Consider the following 23,631-nt stretch of genomic DNA (forward strand, 5'->3'; position numbering starts at 1 on the left):
CTTTAAAAATCTGGGAAGACACCACCTTTAACATGGTCAGCCTCCATTCAGTCTCATCACTTAACCTCCATGGAGCTGCCGCCGCCCCACTGTCCACACACACATCAGGTGCTGGGAACCAGTACAATGTCTGCTCTTGTTACTTCCAGGAATTCTAGCAATTCCTTTATGCATCTTAAGAGTCATCCTTACAGTAATGGGTAAAACATCATTTTTCAGGACAGCACTAGGAGAGTTAAGCTAATCAGAATTCAGTTCGTACCCAGAACTATCTGACCTGCCTGAAAAATCTAGAAACACACACATGAGAAAACAAATCTCTAAATATGGATTTAAAAAATGAAAAGAACAAACAAAAATATTCTCAACTGGACCACGAGCTGTTTGAGAACAGGTGGGAGGCTGGACTTCAGATTCACTGAGGCTCTGTCATTTGCTAGTTATTTGACCCAAGTCAAGTTCTAACCTTAAAGAGCCTCGGGTTCTTCATACACAAAAGGGGCTATGACACGAATGACTCACAGCGACATGAATATTAAGCAACACTCAACACAGTGTCTGCCGCAAAATGTCAGCTGAACAAAGGATTTGCACACCAGAAACAATGCTCTAACTGCTGTCACAAGCTGTGAAAATCATGCTCACGCTTCTTAAAGATCAGAGTAACAGGGAAAGAGAGAAGACAGAGAATTAAGTAAAAAAATACCTAGTTTGAGAACAAAGTTGACGCAAAACAGACTTGGTATCAGAGTGCCACTGATACTTTCAAGCAGGTCAGTATCTTACGGGAAGTTGCAGGCTCCTCCGTCCCCTGTCCATCAAGGCCGGGAGTGTGGAGGGCAGCGGGGGAGGAGCAGTGTGACGCGGGGGCACGGGGAGGGGCCAGGAGGAAGGGTTTTGGTCACCACGTTCCTCCTTGAAAGTTCACCAAATGCAGGCTCGAGCCCACATCAGCTGTGCGCAGGACAGCAAATACAGGCATCTACCTCAGAACACGTCATTTTAATCACCTTCGTGACGTTTAAATGTCTGCCAACCCTTTGTAACTATTATAATTACTTCTCAAATCCCATTTTATTTCCGAGTCTTAAAATATTTTCATTTCATGCTTTATCACAAAGAAAATAATCCGCTAAACAGCATACAACAGTACACTGAAATTATATTTTAAAATAACATCCACAAAAATTAATGAAAATGCACAACATGAATAATATTTAAATATATGGTGGGCAGTTGCCAAACAACTGAACTTAAATTGGCCAATCCAATTTAAACATGAAATCAAAAACATACACACTTGGACAAATTGTTTCATGGAATAACAGTGACTGAATTTGTTCAGTCACATTTATGTCCACTGAGTACTTTGGTAAGATCTCACCTGTAACAAACAAGTCAACCTCTGTATTGCCAGTTGGGTAGTTATAGCTTGATATACAGTGAGCATCACGTTGCAAAAAAAAAAAAAAAATCTGTTTTCTTTTGCTCTTAAACGTCTGCAAAAATACATTTTAATATTAAGGGAAATAGAAACACTTACGAGTAGCTGGTCAGTTCCTCCAAATTGTTGTGCATATTAAATGCATATGTTTCTCCTAAATGGAAGAGCTTCTCCAAAGCCTCGTAGATGAATATGATGCAGATGAGAGCTGCAAAAGCCTCCTCGGTGAACCGCGTGATGTAGCACACCAGGCTGCTTGCATCTGTTGCAACCAGAACAATGCACAAGAAGGAGGTCCACAGACCAATACTGGTTCTCAGAGACAGATAGGAGAGGTGGTAATCTCTGTTTGGAAAGAAAAACAAACGTGGACACGATCAACACATACATGCCACACAGTACTGGTACTGAAAATTTCCACAATAAGCAGTAAGAACAGTATAAAAGCATGAGATTTCTAAAAGAGAGCATATCACAGAATAACAAAATAATGCCTAGAGAAACTTTTATGTGTTTTTCTTTCTTTTGCTTCAACTGAAGGCTAGCTTGTTGTTAGACTTAACAGTTATATTTTACTTACACATAAGTTTTCCAGTGTAAACCTACCAGGCAATATACACTTAAAAACAAAGACCTCACTTTAGAAATCAGTTATGAGGCTTAGGCGACAGACAGCAGCCTCCAGGACACCTGGATATATGCTGCTCTCTGCGCCCCAGGGCTCAGGGTGACACGGCGGCCACACTCCCTGCCCCGCCGCCACGCCCCTGCCCTGCCCCGCCGCAACGCCCCTGCCCCGCCGCCACGCCCCTGCCCCGACGTCACACCTCCACCGCCAGCATCACCCCACAGTGACTCATTTTCCAACTCAGTGTCAAACAAGTGAGCCTAAAACAGGTCAGGCCACTACATTCTCGATTTATGTGTGTATCATGCCAGATCAGAATCAGCTTGTTCAGGGAAGAAAGAATCAGAACAAGAGGAATTAGATGAATCAAACCTGTAACAGCAGCAAGTTGTTTCAGGCTAAACATCCAGCTGCAATGCTCTCACTAAAGGCGCAGGACTGCTGGGTCAAATTCTGAGGCCACAGTCCAGCAGCCTGCACTGACCCTGCACGTGAACAACCCCCGCCCGCTGCCTGGCAGAGCCAGCACCAGCCTTCTAGACTCACCTCTTTCTAAACTTCTAACAAGACCAGCATACTGTTCAATACCTAATTCAGATTTAACACCTTCTGACTAGGCTGAAATTTGGTAACACAAAGGATTTTTACTGTCCCTCAAGTGACATGCTTATCAGAACTCAAATCCATGGACTTTATACCCAAGGGGACTGGGGTGACAGAAGGAGCCAGAGGAGGGTTTCCCACACAGTGGCCCCAAAACACTGAAAAAAAAAAAAAAATATATATATATATACTGATCAGATCCTCTTTTCCAGCTATTAATACACAAAGAACTTTTAATTTAATACAATAATATATAACTTACGTAAACATGTGAAAAGTGGATAGCTATTACATACCTGCAGAATTTAAATAAAATTTTTTCAAACACTAAAACTGGACCTGTGCTCCCCAATATTGTGAGAGGTTGCCCAGCAAACAACGAGTAGGCAATCCCAGTTAATGATGCTCCAAAAAGAGACTCTATTGCACTCTGTTTAAGGAAAGAAGAAACGAAGAAAAGTAATACATCATGAACACATCTCTAACCTACTGTAATACATGTAAGACACCTGAAAAATAAAAACAGCAATCAAGTGGTTTAAAAAAATACCGTAAATGCAAATTTAAATCTCAAACTTAACACTTAAATAAAGAAAATTACAAACATATTTTAAATACACTAGAAAATTGTTTTGTTTTCACATACTGGAGGTGAACTTTTGCAATCAACATTAACTTAAAACTCAACACTGTGGGAGACAGGGAGAGTGGGGTACATGGAAGACAGACACAAGAGGCTTCAACCCCTCTACATAACATGCTTTACTTCTGAAGCCTGTGGGGAGGACAAAGATGCATATATTGTTTTCAATATTGTGGCATGTCCAAAACAGTTCATTTAAGAAAATAAAAAGTATTTAAAGTGTTTGATATGGTGTGTTCCAAAAAAATCTACTCCTTCAAATAGATGAACAAGACATTATCACATGGACCTATTGTTCTCAAGTTGATTTCCAAAGACAATTCCCCACACATTTAAAAGAAATTATTCTAATATGACTGGCTTAACCAATAAATATAAAAATTGAAATGCTTAACACAAATAAATGAAAAATCTCCTCGAAACCATAGAAAAGGAAAACCCACTAAAGTTGGGTTAAAGTGATAAAATGAAAGACTCAGAAAAATCTTGAAAGCTAGTAGGCCAGTTTTATTTCACCACCAATGTCACACCCTAACTGACTAGGGGATCAGTTGGGAAGGTGTATAGACTCTGCCACTAGACAGGGAGGTGGGGGCAGAAAGAAAACAGTTTCCATTCACAAACATCAAGGTCAACGGGAATACACGACCAGGAAAGGGAAAGCCTAGCATCAGTAAAGCAAAGAGAAGGCGCTTGTGAGAGACAGTCCTCCTGGGCCTGGAGGCAGCAAGCAGCGGGCAGAGATCAGGGCTCCAGGGGACCAGATAGGAGGAAGGAGACCACCTCCTGCGAGCTGTGAGCTGCTGAACCACGGCCACGTCTCCAACTCATCCAGCCCAACTTTCCTCACCTTTGAATGCGGGTGATGAGAGCCAGGAGAGCTTAATGAAGCAGTGTTTCTGCAAACACCAGCAGGAACGCTGTCTGGCATACGGGATGCTCTCAACATCAGTACTAACAGCGTGTCAGAATCACTCACAGCAGAGACAGTTATGTCGTAAATGAGACATTCAACTCTCAGTATAAAAACAGGATCAAACCCATATACAGACTTCACTTTTGGCAAAATGAGGACGAGTTCATGTTAACAATGTATTTATGAATTGTACGAGATAAACGTGTTTTCTTGCCCACAGACAAAAAAGACTGTCCTGGAAGACACTGCTTGCTAAGCTGTTATAAAATCCTTGGTTCAATTACAGTCTGTATATTTAGGAATGAATTCAGAGCTCAAATCAAAGGGAAAAAATTTTCTAAACGTCATCGAGAAACAGAAAGCAGAGAAAGAGAAACAAGGAGATGGCAAATAAAGAAATGCTAATGGGGGGGTGGGGAGGGGGTTGGTAAGGGGTAGCGGGTGTGGAGATGCTGCCAGGCACAGAATGAACTCCCCCCCAAGTGCTGTGTGGAAAAAGCAGACTCTGCCTGGTGGAGTCCTTCCTTACTGTTCCCCTCACTGCCACATTCACTAGTTCCTCTACCCAGATCCACCTTTTCCCAAGTTTTAAGCCACTTCTTTGTTCTTTGCCAAAGTGAAACCCACCCTTCCCTGAAGAAATCACAGCCCCACTGTGCTGCCTCCCCCAACCCACTTTCAGTCTCCAAGTCATCACCCAGCAGAAGCCTCCCCTCGTCACCCCCTCACCCCCCACTGCAGGGCACGGGGCAGTCCCTGCTCAAGTCACCTCCTTCTCGACCTCTGATTTGGTTTCTGCAAAGTTAAACCGTCCTGATCTCTCGCTCAAAGCTCTGCTGTGCCCTTGTCTAATCTGCTGGGCCACTTCCTCCTAACTCCCCTCCTTCTTCCCATCCACAAATGGGGATAACTTCCCCCTTCTCCTCTCCCTTTAAAGTGCTAACCTCATCTATCTCACCTTCCCACTCTGTATTTCTTTCCTACCACTCTAGAAACTCTGGATCTACACTTCCTAATGTCTCCACTTTTACCTGAAGTTCCAATAAAGCACCTGAAAATAAACACAGCATCTCCGTATCATGTCCCTCCATAATCCTTCTGACTTCTCTGCTTCTATAATTATAGCTCCTACAGCTCTTCCTTCATCTCACTTGTGTGCTGCCCAGCACAGCATGACATAGGAACTGCATATACACTGTCTCTTCTTATCGGTTAGGACCCCAAGGAGAGAAGACACACACCCGTGTCTCACCCGTGTCCGCACTCCTCCAACGTCTAAAGCGCTATCACACACACAGGGTACTAAGAGCAGGATGAGATGGGGAGGCAGTGAGTGACAGTCCAAGAGGAAGAAGCAGAACTTCCATGACGGTAACAGACAAGACACACCTCCTTGGGGACCAGCAGAGATACACCATACAGCTTGTGACAGCTGCTTTAAGCAGCTTACTAAAAATATATACCTCTGATATAATAACATAAAAGAGTAATATAAATGAATCTAAATAACCGAAAATAAACTGAGTTGAAAGGAAATTTCAGTTGTCAGGTTTACCTCAAGCTCAGCTTATGAAATACTTTAAGCAATTATTACTTCTTTAGGTTTGGTTGGTTTTTAAAAACCTTAAGATCTATAAAAAATAAACTTTCTTCAAAGAGAAAATATCATTAAACAAAATACACTTAGGAATCACAAACTGTCTCACTTAAATGCCATTAAATGTATATAAACAGCAACAAAAAACACTTTCTCAATTTCACAAAGCACCAGATGCTGCTCTGTAACCACAGCCCAGTATGGTATTACCCAGAACAAAACATAAAAGCTTTCATTCTAGTCATGTCAATATGCAGATGTAGTTTTCAGTTATACTTTCCAGTTAACACTTTGACAACTTTCACACGTTTAGTAACAGCAAAATTAAAGTAAACACCACTTCAAAATCCATCATTGTCCACAATTGTGCTCCCTTCTTCCCAACGGCCTGCCTGGTGGACCTGCCAGGGCAGATGGATTACTGGTCATCACGTGGCTCTAACTAGTCCTATGATGCCCTGAAGGACACAGAGCGCCCACCCCCCCGCCCCCAATAAACTCTCCCACCCACGACCCACCGGGACGAGTTCAGTTCATCTGATCCCCCCCACCCACCCCCCCACAGAGACAATACAAGCCTTTTACTCAATTGATAAAACCATTCATCCAGCAAGCCATGAAAAACTTTTCTTTTTTTTACCTCAACTGTGCATCTTCTCCTGTTCAAATGGCTTCCCCATGTTTTCCACAGCAATTACCTTTGGGGGAAGTCTGCTTTGGGACAGGTTAATCATGCTGTGGGGAGACTCTTCAAATAAAAGTAGGAATAGTGAGACAAATGCACACAGACACTTGCCTCTGAGGAGCTAAGAGCCTGGCCACTACCAATCTTTGTACTCACTATTCTGCCTTCTGTAGCTTCTCCAAGCAGCCCTCCAAAAGTGATTACAGGAGACATACAGGCACAGTATAGGAAAAGAATCGAGGCCAGGCACTGCAGACTTAATGCATCCTTGAAGTCACTCAAGAAAAAAGGTGCTTTCCTTTTGATGTCAAGTATCAAACCACCAAAAAGCCTAAATAGGTGAGATGAAACTCGTCAAACTGTACACTAGAGGATTCTGGCTGTTCACACTAAAACTATGGGGTACATAAAACTGCTGGCGCCTAGCATTTGTCAACAAAAATAATATCCTATTTAAATAATGGTATAAATTTTAGAAGACACACTCATTTAATCTAATCCACTGACAGCAGAAAGGTAGATCTCACTAAATTAAAAGAGACACAAACATCTATATCTTACGGACTATATACTGAAAAGACTACAGGCAAAAGACTTATATAACTAAATGCAATATCAAACACAAATGTGCAAGGAAACGTACAATAAAAATAAATAAAACCTAACAACCCATTTATGAAAATGTGTGCAAGCAATGCTATTAATCATTATCTACATTATAAATCTTAAAGGCAAGTGTGAGAAATACCAGGAATGTAATTATAATATAAATCATAAGTCCCCAAACGCCGTTTAGTAAGTACCTATGCTTAGGTTCACTCAGTAGTGAATTAAATAATTTTACTTCTAAAATTAATACTCCAAACACATAAATATTTCTGGTCTAGAAAAAAGTCTAAAAACTGTTTCAGTGTATGTAATTTACTGTGTATGTAGTCAAACCAGTGTGTATATTAATAAAAAGATGTTTTAATTAGTAAATTTAAGTCCATATTTGTGCATCAAATCCTTCTCATTTCACTGTTTCTTCAGTCAGACTTTTGGATACACCTGACCTGAAAGCACTCCACTACAAAACAAGCTCTGTGAGGAGCAGGGACCTTGTCTTATTCACTGCTACTCTCTCCAGGGTTTAGAACACTGCCTGGGGAGCAGTAGAAACTCAATAAATACTGGTGACAAACCAGTAATTCAAAAAGATTGTGCAACTTATAAAATATATAATCATTTAAATCCCTACTGCAGAAAAATACACCAAAAAAGTTAATATGCTTTCAAAATACATCAAAAAGGTTAATCTCATGCTTTGAAAAGCTTTAGATCAGCATTCCTCAACCTAACTGGCACCAGGGACGAGTTTCATGAAACACAACTTTTCCACAGACTGGGAGGATGTGAGTGATGGGGAGCAGCTGTAAACCCACCGCTCCCCCGTGCTCTGAGGCCTGGCTCCTCACAGGCCATGGACCAGTGCCGGGGTTGGGGACTCTTGCTCTAGATGTTTCAAACTTTACCATTCTAGTTTTTTCCAAAGTTAATACTGAAATAAACCTAAAGGTACACTGACAGCTGGAATAAGTTATCCTATAAATAATATGACAGCAATGGGACTAAAAAATCTATAAAGGAAAGGGTGCCAACTTGCAATAAAAATAGTGCCAATGATAATCTAGCTAATGAAACTATATCATCAAGTCAAAAATTTATATGAGATTCTCAGGTAACATGAGAGTAGGAGCCTGGCTTTGTACTTCTTAGTGACTAGCCCTACCTCAGTTTGAAGAATAGTAACTCAAACGAGCACCTTTCCCACGGGGGCAGAGGCTTACTCTAGTATAATTCAGAGACCACTGCTATTTAAGATTCAAGGTCTTCAGCTCATAGAGAGCACCAATGGGCAAACAGTGTCACTATTCACACGCCTGCTTCTCTACAGTGACAATACCATGATATTTTTCTATCTCTACAAAAATTCTAAGACACTGTTTGTACCTGGCAATATTCCTATTTTTTTATTCCAAGAATTAACTTCTGCAACAATTTTTCTAATCAGGTTTCCAGAGATTATATGCTTGTCTGCCTGATTTTACATTATCTCATGATACACTGTTCACGGAAGAGTTTTACATCTCTGCATACACACAACACAACGGCTACAGTTCCTCGCTGTTCCCATTGTTCTGACTGCCTATGAGAATGGCGATAGGACGCCACACTTTCCTCAAGAAGTCTTTTGTACAGCCAATTAAGTTAACCTCCTACAGAACTATAATATTCTTAACATATGCTGCATAATGTTTTTGTTTTAAATTAAATCCTAGTATACAGAATACAATATATTCTAGTAAGCTATTTTAAAATACATATTAATTATACTTAACATTATATACCTATGAAAACAATACACATTTTTTAAAATATGGAAAAATACTAGACAAAATTAGTTTCCAAACACTTGCAAAGAAAAAGCATATTTCTGCTTTGTCCATCACATCAGTTTCTAGCCCCCAAGAAACGCCCGCACGGAAGCAGAGTCTGTACCCACCGTCCAGTCCTCTGGAGCTCGGGCCCCGCGTGGTGCGCTGCCTCCTTCGGGGCGTCACCCGAGCTGGGGGCAGATCCATTGGGAAATACAGGAATCTTTCTCTTTTCCTGCATTTCACAAAAAAAAAAAGAAAGGAAAAAAAGGAAAGAAAAAGAAAAAAAACAACACACTTACATCTTTCAGAATTCTGTTTTAAGGAAGCCAAAAGAGCATCTCCGTTAAAGAGAACATGAGCTGTCCCATTGATTATACGTCTAAACAGTACTCCTCGAAAAAAAAAACGCTTCCTAGTATGAACTTCCACTTTAAAGACACTGCACTTTGAAAGAGAATCTAAAATTTGTCTCTGTTAATATTTCAAATTTATACTGACTTTTTCTATTTTATAATCTGACATCAAATATACTATAGAACACTCACACACATCATTTCAAATTACTACTCAGCAACAGGAATATAAAAATCCAATAAAACATCTCTTCAGCTAGAATTTTAAATCCTTATTCATGTTCACTATTGAAAAAATATACTTTATACTTTATATTAAGAAAAAAAGGAAATTCCATTTTTTCTTATTAAATACTTCCCTTAAGATGTAAGTAGCATGAGTCATCAAATAAATTTTCATAAAAATCAACTCCCTATTATGTTTTATTACAAATTCAAGAGTACTATTCTCATGATAAAAGATACTCTCCTCCTCAGGGAGCAAGTTTTGCTACCTCCAAAGGTCAGAGGTTACTGGACCAAGAAAAAAGTGGGTTTCGGGAGAGGTGGAGTGGGAATAGAGCAACTGGGGGAGAGAGAAGGGAGACAGAGGAAAGAAGAGCCGTGGGGAGAAAGAGAAACATGGGCTGGGGGTGTTCATCCCAGGGGGACCGCAGATTAACCACAGCAGTGAACCCCCCGGGCACACGCTCAGTATTTAAAGAGTAGCACCACTTGCCTATAGTCCTAAGACTACCATTTGAAAATGTCAAGTGAAACTCACTTATATCACAGCTCAAAGAGGAAAGAGAAAACAAAATTACTGAACTCCCACAAAACGCATCTAACGAAAATACTATGTATCACATTTGATGGGATATGGCAAAAGCATCATCAAGAAAACAAAGCAGCTCTTATATTAAGAAAAATGAAAGGACAAAAATAAATGTATTAAGTATTTAATTCACCAAATGTGAAAAAAAATCTTTCCTGAAGGAAAGTGAAAGGAATACAGCTAAATGCAGAAGCTGAGTTACACAACACAATATACTTTTTTAAAAAGGAGAACTGAAATAAATAATGAAGGTGCCCTATTAGAAAAACATGATTAAATCATCAGCTAATATACAACCAAAGATATGACAAGGAAAGTCACAAATTTAAATATACAGTGAGAGGGAGAGGCACTACACAGCACAACCCTATGTGACTAAATGAAAATCTTGATAAAATGGGCACTATACTTTTAAAAAATCCCCCAAAGTTGACACCAAAAAACAGGAAAATAGAACTTACCAAATCTGACTCCAGAAAAAAGAGAACATTTACACAAACCAATTTCCACAGAAGAAATAACAAGCTGTTGAAGTCTACCATACAAGGGTCAAGCTTAGAAAATTCTACTAAAAAATCTTCCAAACTTTTAGAATCAAAGTATCCCAAGCCACTTAAAGTTTAACGAGCACAGAAAAAGGAAAACTTACAAATCTGTTTTTATGAAACAAGTTTAATGATGATACCAAAATGTAAAGACTTCACAAAAATCTATAGACCAATCTACTTACAAATGGAGATGGAAGCAACTTAAATAAAACATTAGAAAAAGACTACAGACACTTTAAAGCCTAAGCTGGGTTATTCCAACAATGCAAGAGTGTCTTCAAATTAAAGAAACTATTAATATGATTTACCATAGTAACTGATAAGTAAAATTCATATATCATCCCCAGAAATGCTAAAAAGCCCTTTGACAAAATTCAACATTCACTTATATTAAAAAATTCAATAAAACAGAAAACAGGGTATTTTCTTAATATGATAAAATATGTATTTTGGCATCAATGATAGTAAGTTAATGAGAGAAACAATAAAGACTTTGACTACAATTATGAAAAAATTAAGAAATGCCCTTTAAAGTGGACTACTATGTAAAACTATTAGAGATTTTAGTCAATACCATTAGATAAGAGAAAACATGTTAAAGGTGTAAGAGCTAGAAAATGAATAATATTATCTTTTATTGGAGACCACATGACTATATACAATAAAAGAATTAAGGAAGGCAGCAGGATACAAAAGAAATATACAATGACCAATAGTCGTCATATATATATACATATAAATAAAAGCAACAGACAATATAATGGAACAAAGACCTCATTTATAACAGAAACAAAGATAAAATACTTAACGAATACACTCACCAAGAGGAGTGTAAGGTGCACATAAGGAGAATTTTATAATATTCCTTAAGGACACAAAAACTGACTTGAAAACAGTCAGGAAAACAACTGGGGAAAGATATACCATGTTCTTGAAAAGATTCCAACTTTCCCTCAGTTCATTTAGAAATTTAATTTCCATCACAATTTTTTAAAAATCACATTTTATTTCTGTAAATAGAAAGCTGATTTTAAAACTAATATTGAAAATAAATATGCAAAGACGACCAAGAAAATTCAGAAAAACAATAGTGAGGTCAAGAATGAATGCAGATCTACCAGATACTAAAATATATCAAAAACTTTCAGAAATTAAAGTGTGTAAGTGGTCCATGCCTAGACCAATCAATGGAAAAGAAATCCCAGAAACAGACCTGAATGAATATGGAAATTTAGTAAATGATAAAGACAACATCACCAAGCAAACAGAAAAATGCTTAACTTTTTTAATAAACTGGGACAAACAGACTACAATTTAGAAAAAAGATAAACTGCATGCATTCTCTACATAGTACGTCATGATAAACACAAAAGGATCAGTGAATAATTTAAATGTTAAAAAAAAGTTGGTGGAGGGTGATGAACAAAAAATATTCAGGAATATTCAACTTCACTAATTACAGAAATACAAATTAAAATCACATTAAAATGCCAAATACAGTAAGATAATGATAACGTATCAGACTGACAAATATCCAAAAGTTTGACAACACACCATGCTGGTGAGGCTGTAGGGAAACAGGCAATCTCTTTCATCACCAAAATAAGTCCAAAACAGTTAACCCAAGAAGAGGAGACTCTGGCAACATTTGCTAAAACTGTAGGTAAACTCCCATGTAAGCCAGTAAATCTTATTCCTGGGAATCTATCCTACAGACACATCTGCACAAGACTAACATGGCAGGCGAACACCACGATGTGGTCTGTAACAGCTAAAAACGGGAGACAAGCTGCACCAGGATAGGACAGACTACAGCGCGTCCATGCTGGAATACAACAGAGCTGCGAGGAGGAGGAGGACTACTTCTGCCATCTCATCATCACACCTGCAGGAAATACTGCTACATGAAAAAGGCAAGGAGCAGATCACTACACATAAGATGTTCACGTCTGGTAAGAAAGAGGAGAAAACAAGACTACATGTTCATGTTTCCCTGTACTGAATAAAAAGTGGAAGAATAACAAAAAACTAATAGCAAATGATAACCCGCAAGAGGTGGGGACAGCGTGGGATGGCAGAGAGGACGTGGTGGGGAACAACTTCTCCGGGTGTAGCTCTTCATACAGTTTTGAGTTTTGAAAATGTATAAACTACTTGAAAAAGGGAATTCAAAGAAGCACTGTGTAGATCCTCACCTGAGATGGAACACTCTTTGGCGGCTCTATGCGTATGGAAGGGTCCCACTCTCCTGGAGGTAGGACGGTCACTTGATCTAAAAATTCATCAATTCCAGATAAGAGGTCATTTCTGTCTTTTGCTTTATAAGCTACATCATGAAAAATCTAAAGAAAAATAAACACATTGAGTAAAAGGATTTTAAAGTTGAAAGAAAATTCCATACATAGTAATCCACTTTCGATATCATAACAAAGTCTACATAAAGATAATTACCTAAACTCTCGACCCCACCTTCGATAACAACTTTAAAAAATAATGCACTATTAGTATTATCAGATACATTAACAGTAAAAACCAAACAACAAAAGAAACCAGTGATGTGTTAATACACAACAATTTTTAGAAAGAGAAAATTTTACTTAGGAAATAACATTTTAATGTCATTTATCCTAAAGAAATAATCATGAGTATGCTAACAATTTTACTTAAAATAGTTAATTAATTTGATCGTTCCTACTGACTGGGTGCCTACTGTTTGGTAGGTACCATTCTTTTCTTTTTCTGTGTTTTATTTTTGGCTGGGCTGGGTCTTCACTGTGGCACAGGCTTTTCTCTAGCTGTGCTAAGCAGGGGCTATTCCCCATCTGCGGGGTGCAGGCTTCAGTGGTTCGGGCACTTGGGCTCAGCAGGTACAGCTCCCGGCTCTAGGGCCCAAGCTCAGTCAGGAGTCGGAGCAGAGTGGCTCCACAGCACAGGGGATCTCCCCGGACCAGGGATGAACGAACCCAGGTCTCCTGCATTGGCAGGCGGATTCTTTACCACTGAGCCCCCAGGGAAGTTCTGGCAGGCACGACACGGTAAGTCAGAGTCCCTGCACTCAAGACTCGGGGTAATCACGTGAATCTACTACCGCAGGGGATAACAAGAACTCCTATAAAAATGAAGCAGGGTAAGGAAGGGCAACTGATGCGGGGGAACGGGGTGGCTGCGGAAGGTGTCTTAGAGGAGGAAACACTGCAGGAGGAATCTGACTGAGATGGGGGACAGAGCACATACAGGGTGGCGTGAGGGGTGGAGACAGCGCTCAGGCCAAGGAAGTGCTCAGTGTCCAGAGGCGGCAGTGAGCATCGTACATCCGAGGTGCAGAAGGGACGGCGAAGCGGACGGAGCAAGCAGTAGAGAAAGGGGGTCCGTCACAGCACATAAATTTCAAAAAGCACAGAGACTGGACTAGGCAGGCTCTATCAAGGCAACAGCGAAGAGCTTAAACAAATATCCAACAGGCATGTCACTGATACATCTAAATTAAGGAGATGATTTATTCAAATCTGCATATTACTGATAGCACAGAGGAAAATACTATAAGAGAAAGACCCATAAAATACACTTTAAAAACACCAAAGACGGTAAGAGAGTCTATAATTTAATATGCATTGTATGCTTCAGATCAAGGGGCGTGTTCCTTACTTCATCTGTCATGAGGGTGGCTATTGATCTTCCAATTTCGTGATACTGTGGAGCCTTGCCTGCAGGCCCCAATAACAGAAACAAAAACCTAAGGGAACATTAAAACAGAGAGATTTAAACATGAACAACAGACATAAATCTAAGAATCATAAAGAATTCATACAAATGTAAACACAGAAACATTACTCAGACCTCCTTTTCATCCTCACATCCTATTGGCTGCAAAAAGGTTGGCAACTCTATTCAGATGAATCACAAAACTTAAAAAACGGCATTCATAATTAAGTTCCATCTTTCTTAGAGTAAAAAGTACTTAAGGAATCAGTGTTTTACATTAAAGATGGTGTTTCCCATCTTCTATATCCTTTTGAATTTTGAGTAAACAACTTTTTCTGATCTGAACTGATGAAAAGAAGTGAATTAGTAAATAAAGTGAATACCAATCCAATTAAGTACTTACTTTGGCTTAAGAAAATAGATGAGTATTCAGAAGAAATTCATGGTCCCTCAAACTACAGTCTGGATAAAAATACTATAGGGGAAAACAAAGGACTAACCCTTTTGGAAGTAAAAGCATTTTATTTACAACTCTTATTATTTAAAAGCCTCTTATTGTTTAACAACCTCTTATTGCCTATCCCATCTCCAAAGGATCTTCCTGACCCAGAAATCAACCCGGGGTCTCCTGCATTGCAGGCAGCTTTTTTTTTTTTAACAAACTGAGCTACTAGGGAAACCCAAATAAAAATTATTTAACTTCCTACTTATATTGTTATTAACATACAGTAAAATATTAATATTCATACTTATCCAAACTGGAAGTATTCATCTTCCTGCTTTGTAAGAATTTAAATGTGAATCTATGAATTATCTTTCTCATTTATCTCAGTACTGTACCATTAATGCAACTCAGGAAAGCTTATTAAAAACTAGTATGTACATTTCAAACAGGCTGTAATTAATTCTTCATATTTATTATTATAAAAATATATTCTTAATTATTCTCATTTGTAATTAAGTTCATATAATCAGTAGCTAACTGATCACACTTTATATTAATAACACAACTTGCTAATTATTCTTAATGTATATTGAACGAAAGATTGGATCAGGTCAGAACAAAGCATGCTGCCTAATTCAGGGACATTATTACATTTAGTCAACCCTGAGGTACTGTTACCCTCATTTTACAAGTAAAGCAGAAGCCTGGCTTGACCGTCCCAAAAAAGCAGCAGAGTAAGGACTCAACTCCATCCTCTGACTTCAGTGCCTGCACAGAACATACTATGAACAGAACTTTTCTTGTAACAGCATAAATGCAATGTACTTTTTAAAGGAAGCTTTTTTTTTAGTTCCAGAAAGAAAGGTAAATCTTTAACGCTCTAATAGTCAAGGCACTGGGAAAATGACACCATTAACCGTTAGAAGCAGCTTTCACTACATAAAGCGACATGTTCCTCTAGATTCTGGACATTCTGGAAGAACGTTAACTGCAAATAACCCTCCCTTACCTTGTAGGGACGGGGACTTCGGTTAGCCCTGAGAGAAGAACAGCGGGAGCCAGTCTCACAAACGCAATTATAGGTCTTTCTAAAAAATCCACCTCTCCCACCAGAACATTGGATGCCTCCGCTCCTGAAGGAATTTTTCTCATGAAATTCATATCAACCTATTGACAAATAAATAGTAATTAAAAACAAAGTGTGCATGGTACTAATCAGTCTAGAAGGAAACAGGAAAAAGATGCTTTAAGACTATTATTCGCTAATCAAAACTGGTGATCTAAAGGATGTTTAAGTGTCAAAATTCTCACAAGTACAAAGAATGAAGTTGACGAATACAAAGTGCAAGCAAAACACAGCTACCAAACAGTACTCCCAATTAGTTTACTGTCATGATCCTCACTACTGCAGAGATCTAAATTACCAAACAAACTAGAGGAAAGATTCAATGAATATATAGCACCATTCATTAAAAAACTACTGAAGACAAAAATATAGTTCACAAACTAACAATGGTCCATGAAATTATACACAGTTCTAAAAATATTCATTTAGTCATGATCTATTGTTTAATCTTAGACATGAATTTGTTCCTTTATATTTTATGTATTTTATAAATCCTTTTTTACTTTAATGAACTACGGGCATTCCCCAGTATTTTCAGTAAGAGGGAAACATTGTTTTTATTTTCATTTACAACTAAAGTAGTCATAATTGGTATACATATATGGTAGTGCTGTCTAATCGAATTAGGTTGTCTGTGTATAATTACAAAGAAAAGGTTACGGACATAATTCAAAGTACGGCAACTTCTTCGTTTGTATGCAGCTTCACACAGTCACTGAACAACCACTAGCAGGGCTTCTAGGAACATAAAAGCAGCACTTACGGCGGGCCTCTCGAGTCCCACACCCAGCGTGCCACAACTACAGTGCCAGGAGGCAGACTCCTGCCCGACGGGATACGCGGGTGTGCACAGATAGACCAAGTGAAAGAAAGCACAGCTGTGTCAGGGGAGCAAACCAAATGGCACCTGCCACGTCTAGAGGAGATCTGTGGCAGAAATTACAGCAAAATCTGTCCACAGACTCCGTCCTGAAAACCTGACACTCATCTGAAATAACTGCGGCACCAGTAAGAATATGATCAACTTACAACAGAACAACAGTACGATGTCCCAAATGCAAGGCTTTTAACTTTAGAGCATGAAGCTCAGCAAGGCTATAATGCAAATCATCATTTAAGTGCCTTTTCTACAAAACGTGATTCACAGACTTCACATCATAAAGGCTTAAAAATTGAAATTAACTTGAAATAATGGCATTTAATTAGAAGTCTGACATTGTATCCTATAGTAAATACCATCAAACACCATCAAAAAAATTACAATGGATATCAAGAATCAATTATTCAGAGGTAGTACTCAAAAGTATGCTTTAAATTCAACTGTAATTTGAACTTGCAGTTTTTTTGCTTTGTTCTTTTGAAATAAGCTCTTTTTTACATTTCATTTAACACTCACCTATGAAAATTAAAAATCACAGTTGAGATAGGCGAGTTATTTTTCAATTCACGTCTTCACCTTTACCTATCCATGGGGAAGCACCGATGTTTCCCAGTTACATTCCAGAAAGCACTGACACCGCAAGACAGTAATTCTCGGGTCACATTACAGCCGAGAAGAGGCTGAATTGTTACTGCTGTAACATCACTCCCAGAATTAACCTTTCTAGCAGTGGCAGCTCCACAACAAATGCCTGCAGTTCATGATATCTATGCGTGGGTATAGATGAAAATACTGTATTATCCCCATATTCTTTTGTCAGGATTTCTAACACTAGTAAGATATAACATTATTCAAGTGCTATGAGACTGTTACCTTTTTCACAATTTCTGATCTTAAATTAACATCACAAGCATCACATCAGGTTTACAAGCACCAGTTATTAAAAAACTATAATCACTGTTAATATAGTCACATTGCTAGCAATTGTCTCAGTAAGCATGATTATGAAAATGTATAGTTTATAACAGAAATTACCTTGCTGAAGTCAACAGTACTATTTTCTCTGCTTCCTCCACTTCCATTACCTTTAATTTCTCCACCTTTACTATTGTCCAAGTTTCCAGGTGCAGACTGTGGAGAGGCCAAAATACCTGTATTTAAGAACAAACAATTTCCAAAGTAGTAAGAAGAAAATTCACTTTGCAACCTGAATTTGCTCATATCCTGAAAGTGATGGGTTTACTGAAAGCAAATGTGCTAGGTAAAAAAAAAAAAAAGTGCCAAGTGTTAGTACCATACCAGCAAGAGTGGGATAACATTTTAAGCAATAATGAAGCTATACATGTTAACATTTAAAATAATATAATTGGCATTTACAAAAATGGTGGCCTTTTGCAAAAAGAAAAAAAGTGAGTAGAAGGTGGAAGACCTGGGTCTGATCACCACTATAAATACTTAGACACGTGAACTGCAGAGCTTAAAGATGCCTAACTGCTTCTTAGCACACTTACATCAGTAACAATGTAAAATTTCTGATAAACCCTAAATGAAAATGCAAGAGCTACATCAATGAAATATACACTCATTTTGCCATAATCCTTCATAATTAGTTTCCTCATGAATTTTCACCTCTCTTGGGTAAAATTCATGTGCTGTTTACTGTCATTATTCATAAGGACTATGCTAAAATACAATAGCAATGTTTTTATGATATAAATACAAAGAATACAGAACTTATAAGGGAACGGATCTATGTTAAAATAAGTACTCTTTGCCACTTTGTAGCTATGTGTATGACCTTAAGTAACTCACTCAACTTCTAAGACACAGACAAACTTATAAAATTTGTTTGTTTGGATTAGAAATGATATACATTCTATTAAATTAACTTGTCTGGATTACAAGTGACAGACACATGTTCATGCATGATATACTCAGTTCAAGCAAAACTCAGCAGCAACAAGTCACACACAAAAATAACCTAAAATCACCCAACAGCATATTACTAATCATTACTACTATGTATTCACAAAAAGTTCAAATGCTACAAAAACTTTAGAGTATGTAACACAGATTTCTACCATTAAGTGTACCTAATTTTTTCAAAACACCCAAGGCTTTCTAGTGCAAGAATATAGATTAATATCACCCAAAACACTGAATATCACAGGAGAAAATGCACCAGACAACTGCAACAGACTTTACTTCTAGTTTTAACTCTGCCACTCACAACAACCTAGTGACCCCCAGAAAGTCACCACTACATTGTTTGTGGTTAGAATCCATAAACTTTAAACAGTGGCAATTAAATTTTAAAATTTTAAGCATATCAGATATAGTCTATGCATTTTTGTTTTTATAGAATACAACATATACTAACTAGTAACCTGAAACTAAGTCATTTGAGTTTACAGCTTAAATTCAGTGAATGAAGACCTTCATGACACTCTGTTTAACACCTATGCCAGGATGCCACTGTGACCCAAAATCTCAGTAAAGAAAGTATATGCAGTCCACTTAGCCATATACCCACTCCCAAGAAATTGTAAACAATTCTGAAATAAAAACTGTTCCCTAAACTGAACTCATTTTAGTCTCTTTGACCTTTGTCCCTAAACTTCCATAAAAGAATCCATTCCTCTATTAAAATACATGCTCAAGTGTAAGAAGAAAAAGTTAAGCAGTTATTTTTCAGTGGTTTCCACCAACTCCCACACAAGAATATGAAGAGTATCATTTAAGGCCCTGGCAGCAACTACAAGTGACCATCAACACACACACGCTGCTAACTACAAACTGCATCCAACCTGCAGACGTGTAACCAAAGAAAACAGGCACAGTTTCTCAGAATAGTCCTGGCCACCACATCTGGGGGAGAAGAATGGGGCGTGGAGAAGGCTCAACAGGAATTGGAAGAAGAAACGACCTGCAACTCAACACTGACAAAGTCAGAAGAGAGGGCGCGAGGAAGCCAGGGGTTCACCTGCTCACCCTGAACGTGTTATGGTGGGCAGGCCAGGCACACTTAGTTTCTCACCACCGCCTTCTCCATGCAGTCTTCCCTGATGTCAGCTAAGTTAAAGCTATATCCTGAAAAGGTAAAGGAAATGTCCTTGCTCCTGCAGTAAATTCCTAGTGCTCAGAATTAAATGAGTAAATTCCCCCAAATTAAAACTATAATGAGCACAGATAACTTGCAAGGACTTTAGTTACTTGCTTTAAGCAAAAGAAAAAGCAAATACGAGTATGTATAAAATCAATCCTGGGATTTAAGTCATACTCTGGTAAATCTATTATTTTGCCCTTTCATTTTTTTCCCTCAAAATAGCATATCTACCTAGAAAAATTAAGCAAAGACATCGAAGCTTCCTGTCATTAAAGATTTGACAGCAGAAGTGTCCAGAGCAGTAGTTCTCATCCATGGAAGGCTATGAATGTGCTGGCAGGCGGTGGCTGCGGGCCGAGGGTGCTGCTCAATAGCTGACAATGCACAAGACACCTGACCACACAGAACTGTCCCCCAAAAGGCCAGTAGTGCCGAGGGTAAGAAACACCGAGTCAGAAGACACTCACACACACTCAAAGTGAGTTATGTCCTTTACCTAAGTATTCTCTAAAAAATAACTGATGGCACACACTGCTTTCCTTTTCGTTTTCCTTTCCTACAGGTATTCACAAATCGTGACCTCATGACACTAAGAATCTCTGGCACTGGTCTCTCAGAAATGATGATGAGCCCACCTGCTTGACCAGACTTCAGGAAAAGACAGCAGGGTTTCCAGGTGCTCTAGGCAGCGGGGACTAATGAAGAGCTGTCCCTGTCACTGTGACTACGTTCCTTCTACAATGCCGTCTTAGCAATTATGAGCTCTCCCTTGTCCTCAGAAATCCTCTCCCCTGCACTCTAGTTTCTTCTCTTCCAAAAGGCGAGTAAATCCCAGAGGGAGGAAAAATTTAATTGTGTCCCTCAATTTTCAGTTAATTGCTCTTTTTATCCTCTTAACATGACCTAATAAGTCACTGGGAACCTGTATGCCCCTATCTTCCCATACAAAGCTTATAGTCTCTTATCATTAATTAGACTGAAGCTGGTAAAACAAGAAACAGTCAGTATTATTGACAGATATAGGTAAAAACAAATGCAAGGGGAAGTAACTTCAAAGTTAATTTTATTCAAGAAAAAAAGTCAATTTTGCTAGTCTTTTTTAATGAAGTAAAAGTGTTCATTATTTCTGAGCAATTATTTCTAGGTATCTTTTCCCCAATTTTGTTTAGTTACCTCATTATAATACATCTTTTCCACAAAGTATTAAAATTTACAATGAAATTCTATAGTATAGATTTTGTTGTAGGTAGTTCTGGGTTCAATTCCTTTGTCTGAAAAAAAAAATCCCTTTGTCTGGTCATTTATGGTCTAACCTTAACATCTCTAAGTCTTAATTTTTTTCATTGTACAAACAGTGATAAGATAAACTCATCAAATAGAAATATAATAACCCTTAAGTGAGTTACAAACCTTTTATCCACTAAGGCATAATTTTTCTAATTCATGTAGAAATAAGTCCTATTTGCAACTATAGGAACCCTACTCCTAAAACTTTCAAGGTGAATTCAGATGAAAGATAGATACAGCATTAAATAAAAGACAACTGAAGTCTACTCCAAATTATAAAACTAGTCGGAATAATGATGACTCCAGGCAGTCAACAGTGAACCTCAATCCTCTCAGAGACAAGATGAGAAAAAGAACATCATTCTACTTTGGCAGGAAGGTGAAAACACACTGCATCCCTTACACAAAAGCACCAAACAGTAGATAAAACGCTTCTCATTATACTTTATGTAGAGCATGTGTTCATTCACTTGATGGAATGAAATGCACAAGAAGAGCCACCATTTTTTTTTAATCATGGCAAATTAAAAGATGACCTGTAAAAATGTCTACATTTGTCTGAGCCATTCAAATGCACTGACCTGTAAAACCTCAGTAAAAAATTTTGAAAGGGCTTAAATTATGTGTAGGCTCCTTTGAAATCTTTGTAAAACTTAAAATTTTAAAATAATTCTATCCTTTTCTATAACACACTATAAAGAAAAAAAAAACATGCAGAAGTCAAAATAAATTGTAAGCATCATCTACATAATGCTGATTAAGCTATGTGCTGAGAGGCATTCCAAGTGCAAGGGGTCCAGAGGCAGAAAGCACCACACATGGGGACTTTGGATAGTTGCCTGCAGTCACGTCAACATTCTCCTCACTCTTCTGCTCCTGGCCTTGCAGTGCTTCTACGTCTTCCTCGGGCGGATGGATTACTACTGTGGGAATATCGGCACTGGCAGCGGACACCAGGAGCTCTGGGGCCTGAGGCTGCCTCTGCCGGGAAGGTCTGGCGTGGAGGCGGCTGAGGCTAGGGCTGGAAGGAGGGCTGCTCTGAGGGGTGGGCGCGGGGCTTGTGCACCTCGAGCCCGCAGGGGTCCCGGCTCTCGAAGAAGGAAGAAGATGACTGACAAGAAGAGACAAAGGTGATTCTCCTCTCAAGGAAAGGTTTGAGGCAGACAGACCTGTTCGCAAAGAGTGGCGGGAGGCTGAGAGGCCTTCCCCTGAGGTAAAACAAATAAATGAAAAGTGATGAAGTTTTATTGCAGAAGGCAACAGAGACACACAAAAATCTACTTACACTGTAAACCGCAAGCTTTAAAAAAGGTCCAAAATTTCAAATTCATGCTGTCTGGGTTAGTGTGACAATCTGAATTTTAAGTATTAGAAAATCACTGAAAAATGGCTTAAACTGTAATTAGTTCTCTGAAGGTGCATCCGAAACTCAGAACAAAAATTGAAAAACAATGTTAATGATAGATGGAGAGGGACAATATTCTGTTAGGAATGAGAATGTCCAACGGTGTGGCTTTAAAAACAAAAAGTAATGACAATGCAAAGCTGTTGCTTTAAAAAACGATAAACCGCAAATGAAAATATAACACAAAAATAATCTAAGAAACAGAAGCCAAAACAAAACTTACCAGCACTGAGAGCTTATATTTAGTGTATTTTATCTACACTGGACCAAACTGCTATGTATTCTCTCACAAGAAGAGCCCACATTAACAGTACCTAGTGACTCCTAACTTAAAGTTAGTATCAAATCTTTATAACATTCAGCCAACAGGGCAGCATCCATTGACAGAACTCTCAAAGTAAAATTTAAAAACATAAGGCAAGTCATGTGAATTTTTTTCAAAACAGAAACATGTCAGTTTTAAAAGATACATATTCTTGAGCTCACTATCTAACTGATATTAATAAATGTCCTAAGATATGTTTCCACATCTAATGCAGCAGATAAATTAAAACAAATACATATGATGTTTAATTTAACTAGCAAAGAATAAAATATTTTTTACCAACAGCAATGATAAGGTAGTCTAGAGTGTTTCAAAAGGTCATGTATACTTATAGTTCAAACACCAGGTTATTCTAATGAAGAGTAGCTTAGTGGAACAATATTTTTTTTTTTTTAGGAAAAGCATGAGAAATGTAACAATCCCAACTGATCTGGGTCAGGGGTCCTGAACCTCCGGAATCTAATGCCTGATGATCTTAGGTAGAGCTGATATAGTAATAATAGAAATAAGATACACAATAAATGCAACATGCCTGAATCATCTCAGAAGCATCCTCAACCACACCTCCCCAACCCTGGTCCATGGAAAAATTGTCTTCCATGAAACCAGTTCCCTGGTGCCAAAAAGGTGGGGGACTACTGATATAAGTAATAAAAACTACATGCTCAACAGATCCCCAAAATATTACACATATTAACTATTAT

The 23,631-nt window shown here is 38.4% G+C and overlaps 1 protein-coding gene across 7 annotated transcripts in view; it reads right to left on the reverse strand.

Moving 5' to 3' along the window:
- The window catches only part of SLC4A7 (solute carrier family 4 member 7), a 118,971-nt gene that overhangs the window by 34,006 nt on the left and 61,334 nt on the right, over window positions 1–23,631 (reverse strand). For 6 of the 7 annotated variants that reach the window (XM_070455268.1, XM_070455267.1, XM_070455265.1 and 3 more), the window contains exons 7-14: window positions 17,840–17,955; window positions 15,808–15,965; window positions 14,297–14,384; window positions 12,847–12,993; window positions 9,062–9,168; window positions 6,673–6,847; window positions 2,972–3,105; window positions 1,544–1,789 (exon numbers count right to left, since the gene is read on the reverse strand). In XM_070455268.1, coding sequence (XP_070311369.1) covers window positions 1,544–1,789; window positions 2,972–3,105; window positions 6,673–6,847; window positions 9,062–9,168; window positions 12,847–12,993; window positions 14,297–14,384; window positions 15,808–15,965; window positions 17,840–17,955 — 1,171 coding nt within the window. Of the gene's footprint in view, window positions 1–1,543; window positions 1,790–2,971; window positions 3,106–6,672; window positions 6,848–9,061; window positions 9,169–12,846; window positions 12,994–14,296; window positions 14,385–15,807; window positions 15,966–17,839; window positions 17,956–22,036; window positions 22,406–23,631 lie in introns of all 7 variants that reach the window. The other variant, XM_070455271.1, reaches the window with a different exon arrangement.

The sequence above is a fragment of the Odocoileus virginianus genome, chromosome 26 (genome assembly GCF_023699985.2).
Source record: "Odocoileus virginianus isolate 20LAN1187 ecotype Illinois chromosome 26, Ovbor_1.2, whole genome shotgun sequence".
NCBI classification, from domain to species: Eukaryota; Metazoa; Chordata; class Mammalia; order Artiodactyla; family Cervidae; genus Odocoileus; species Odocoileus virginianus.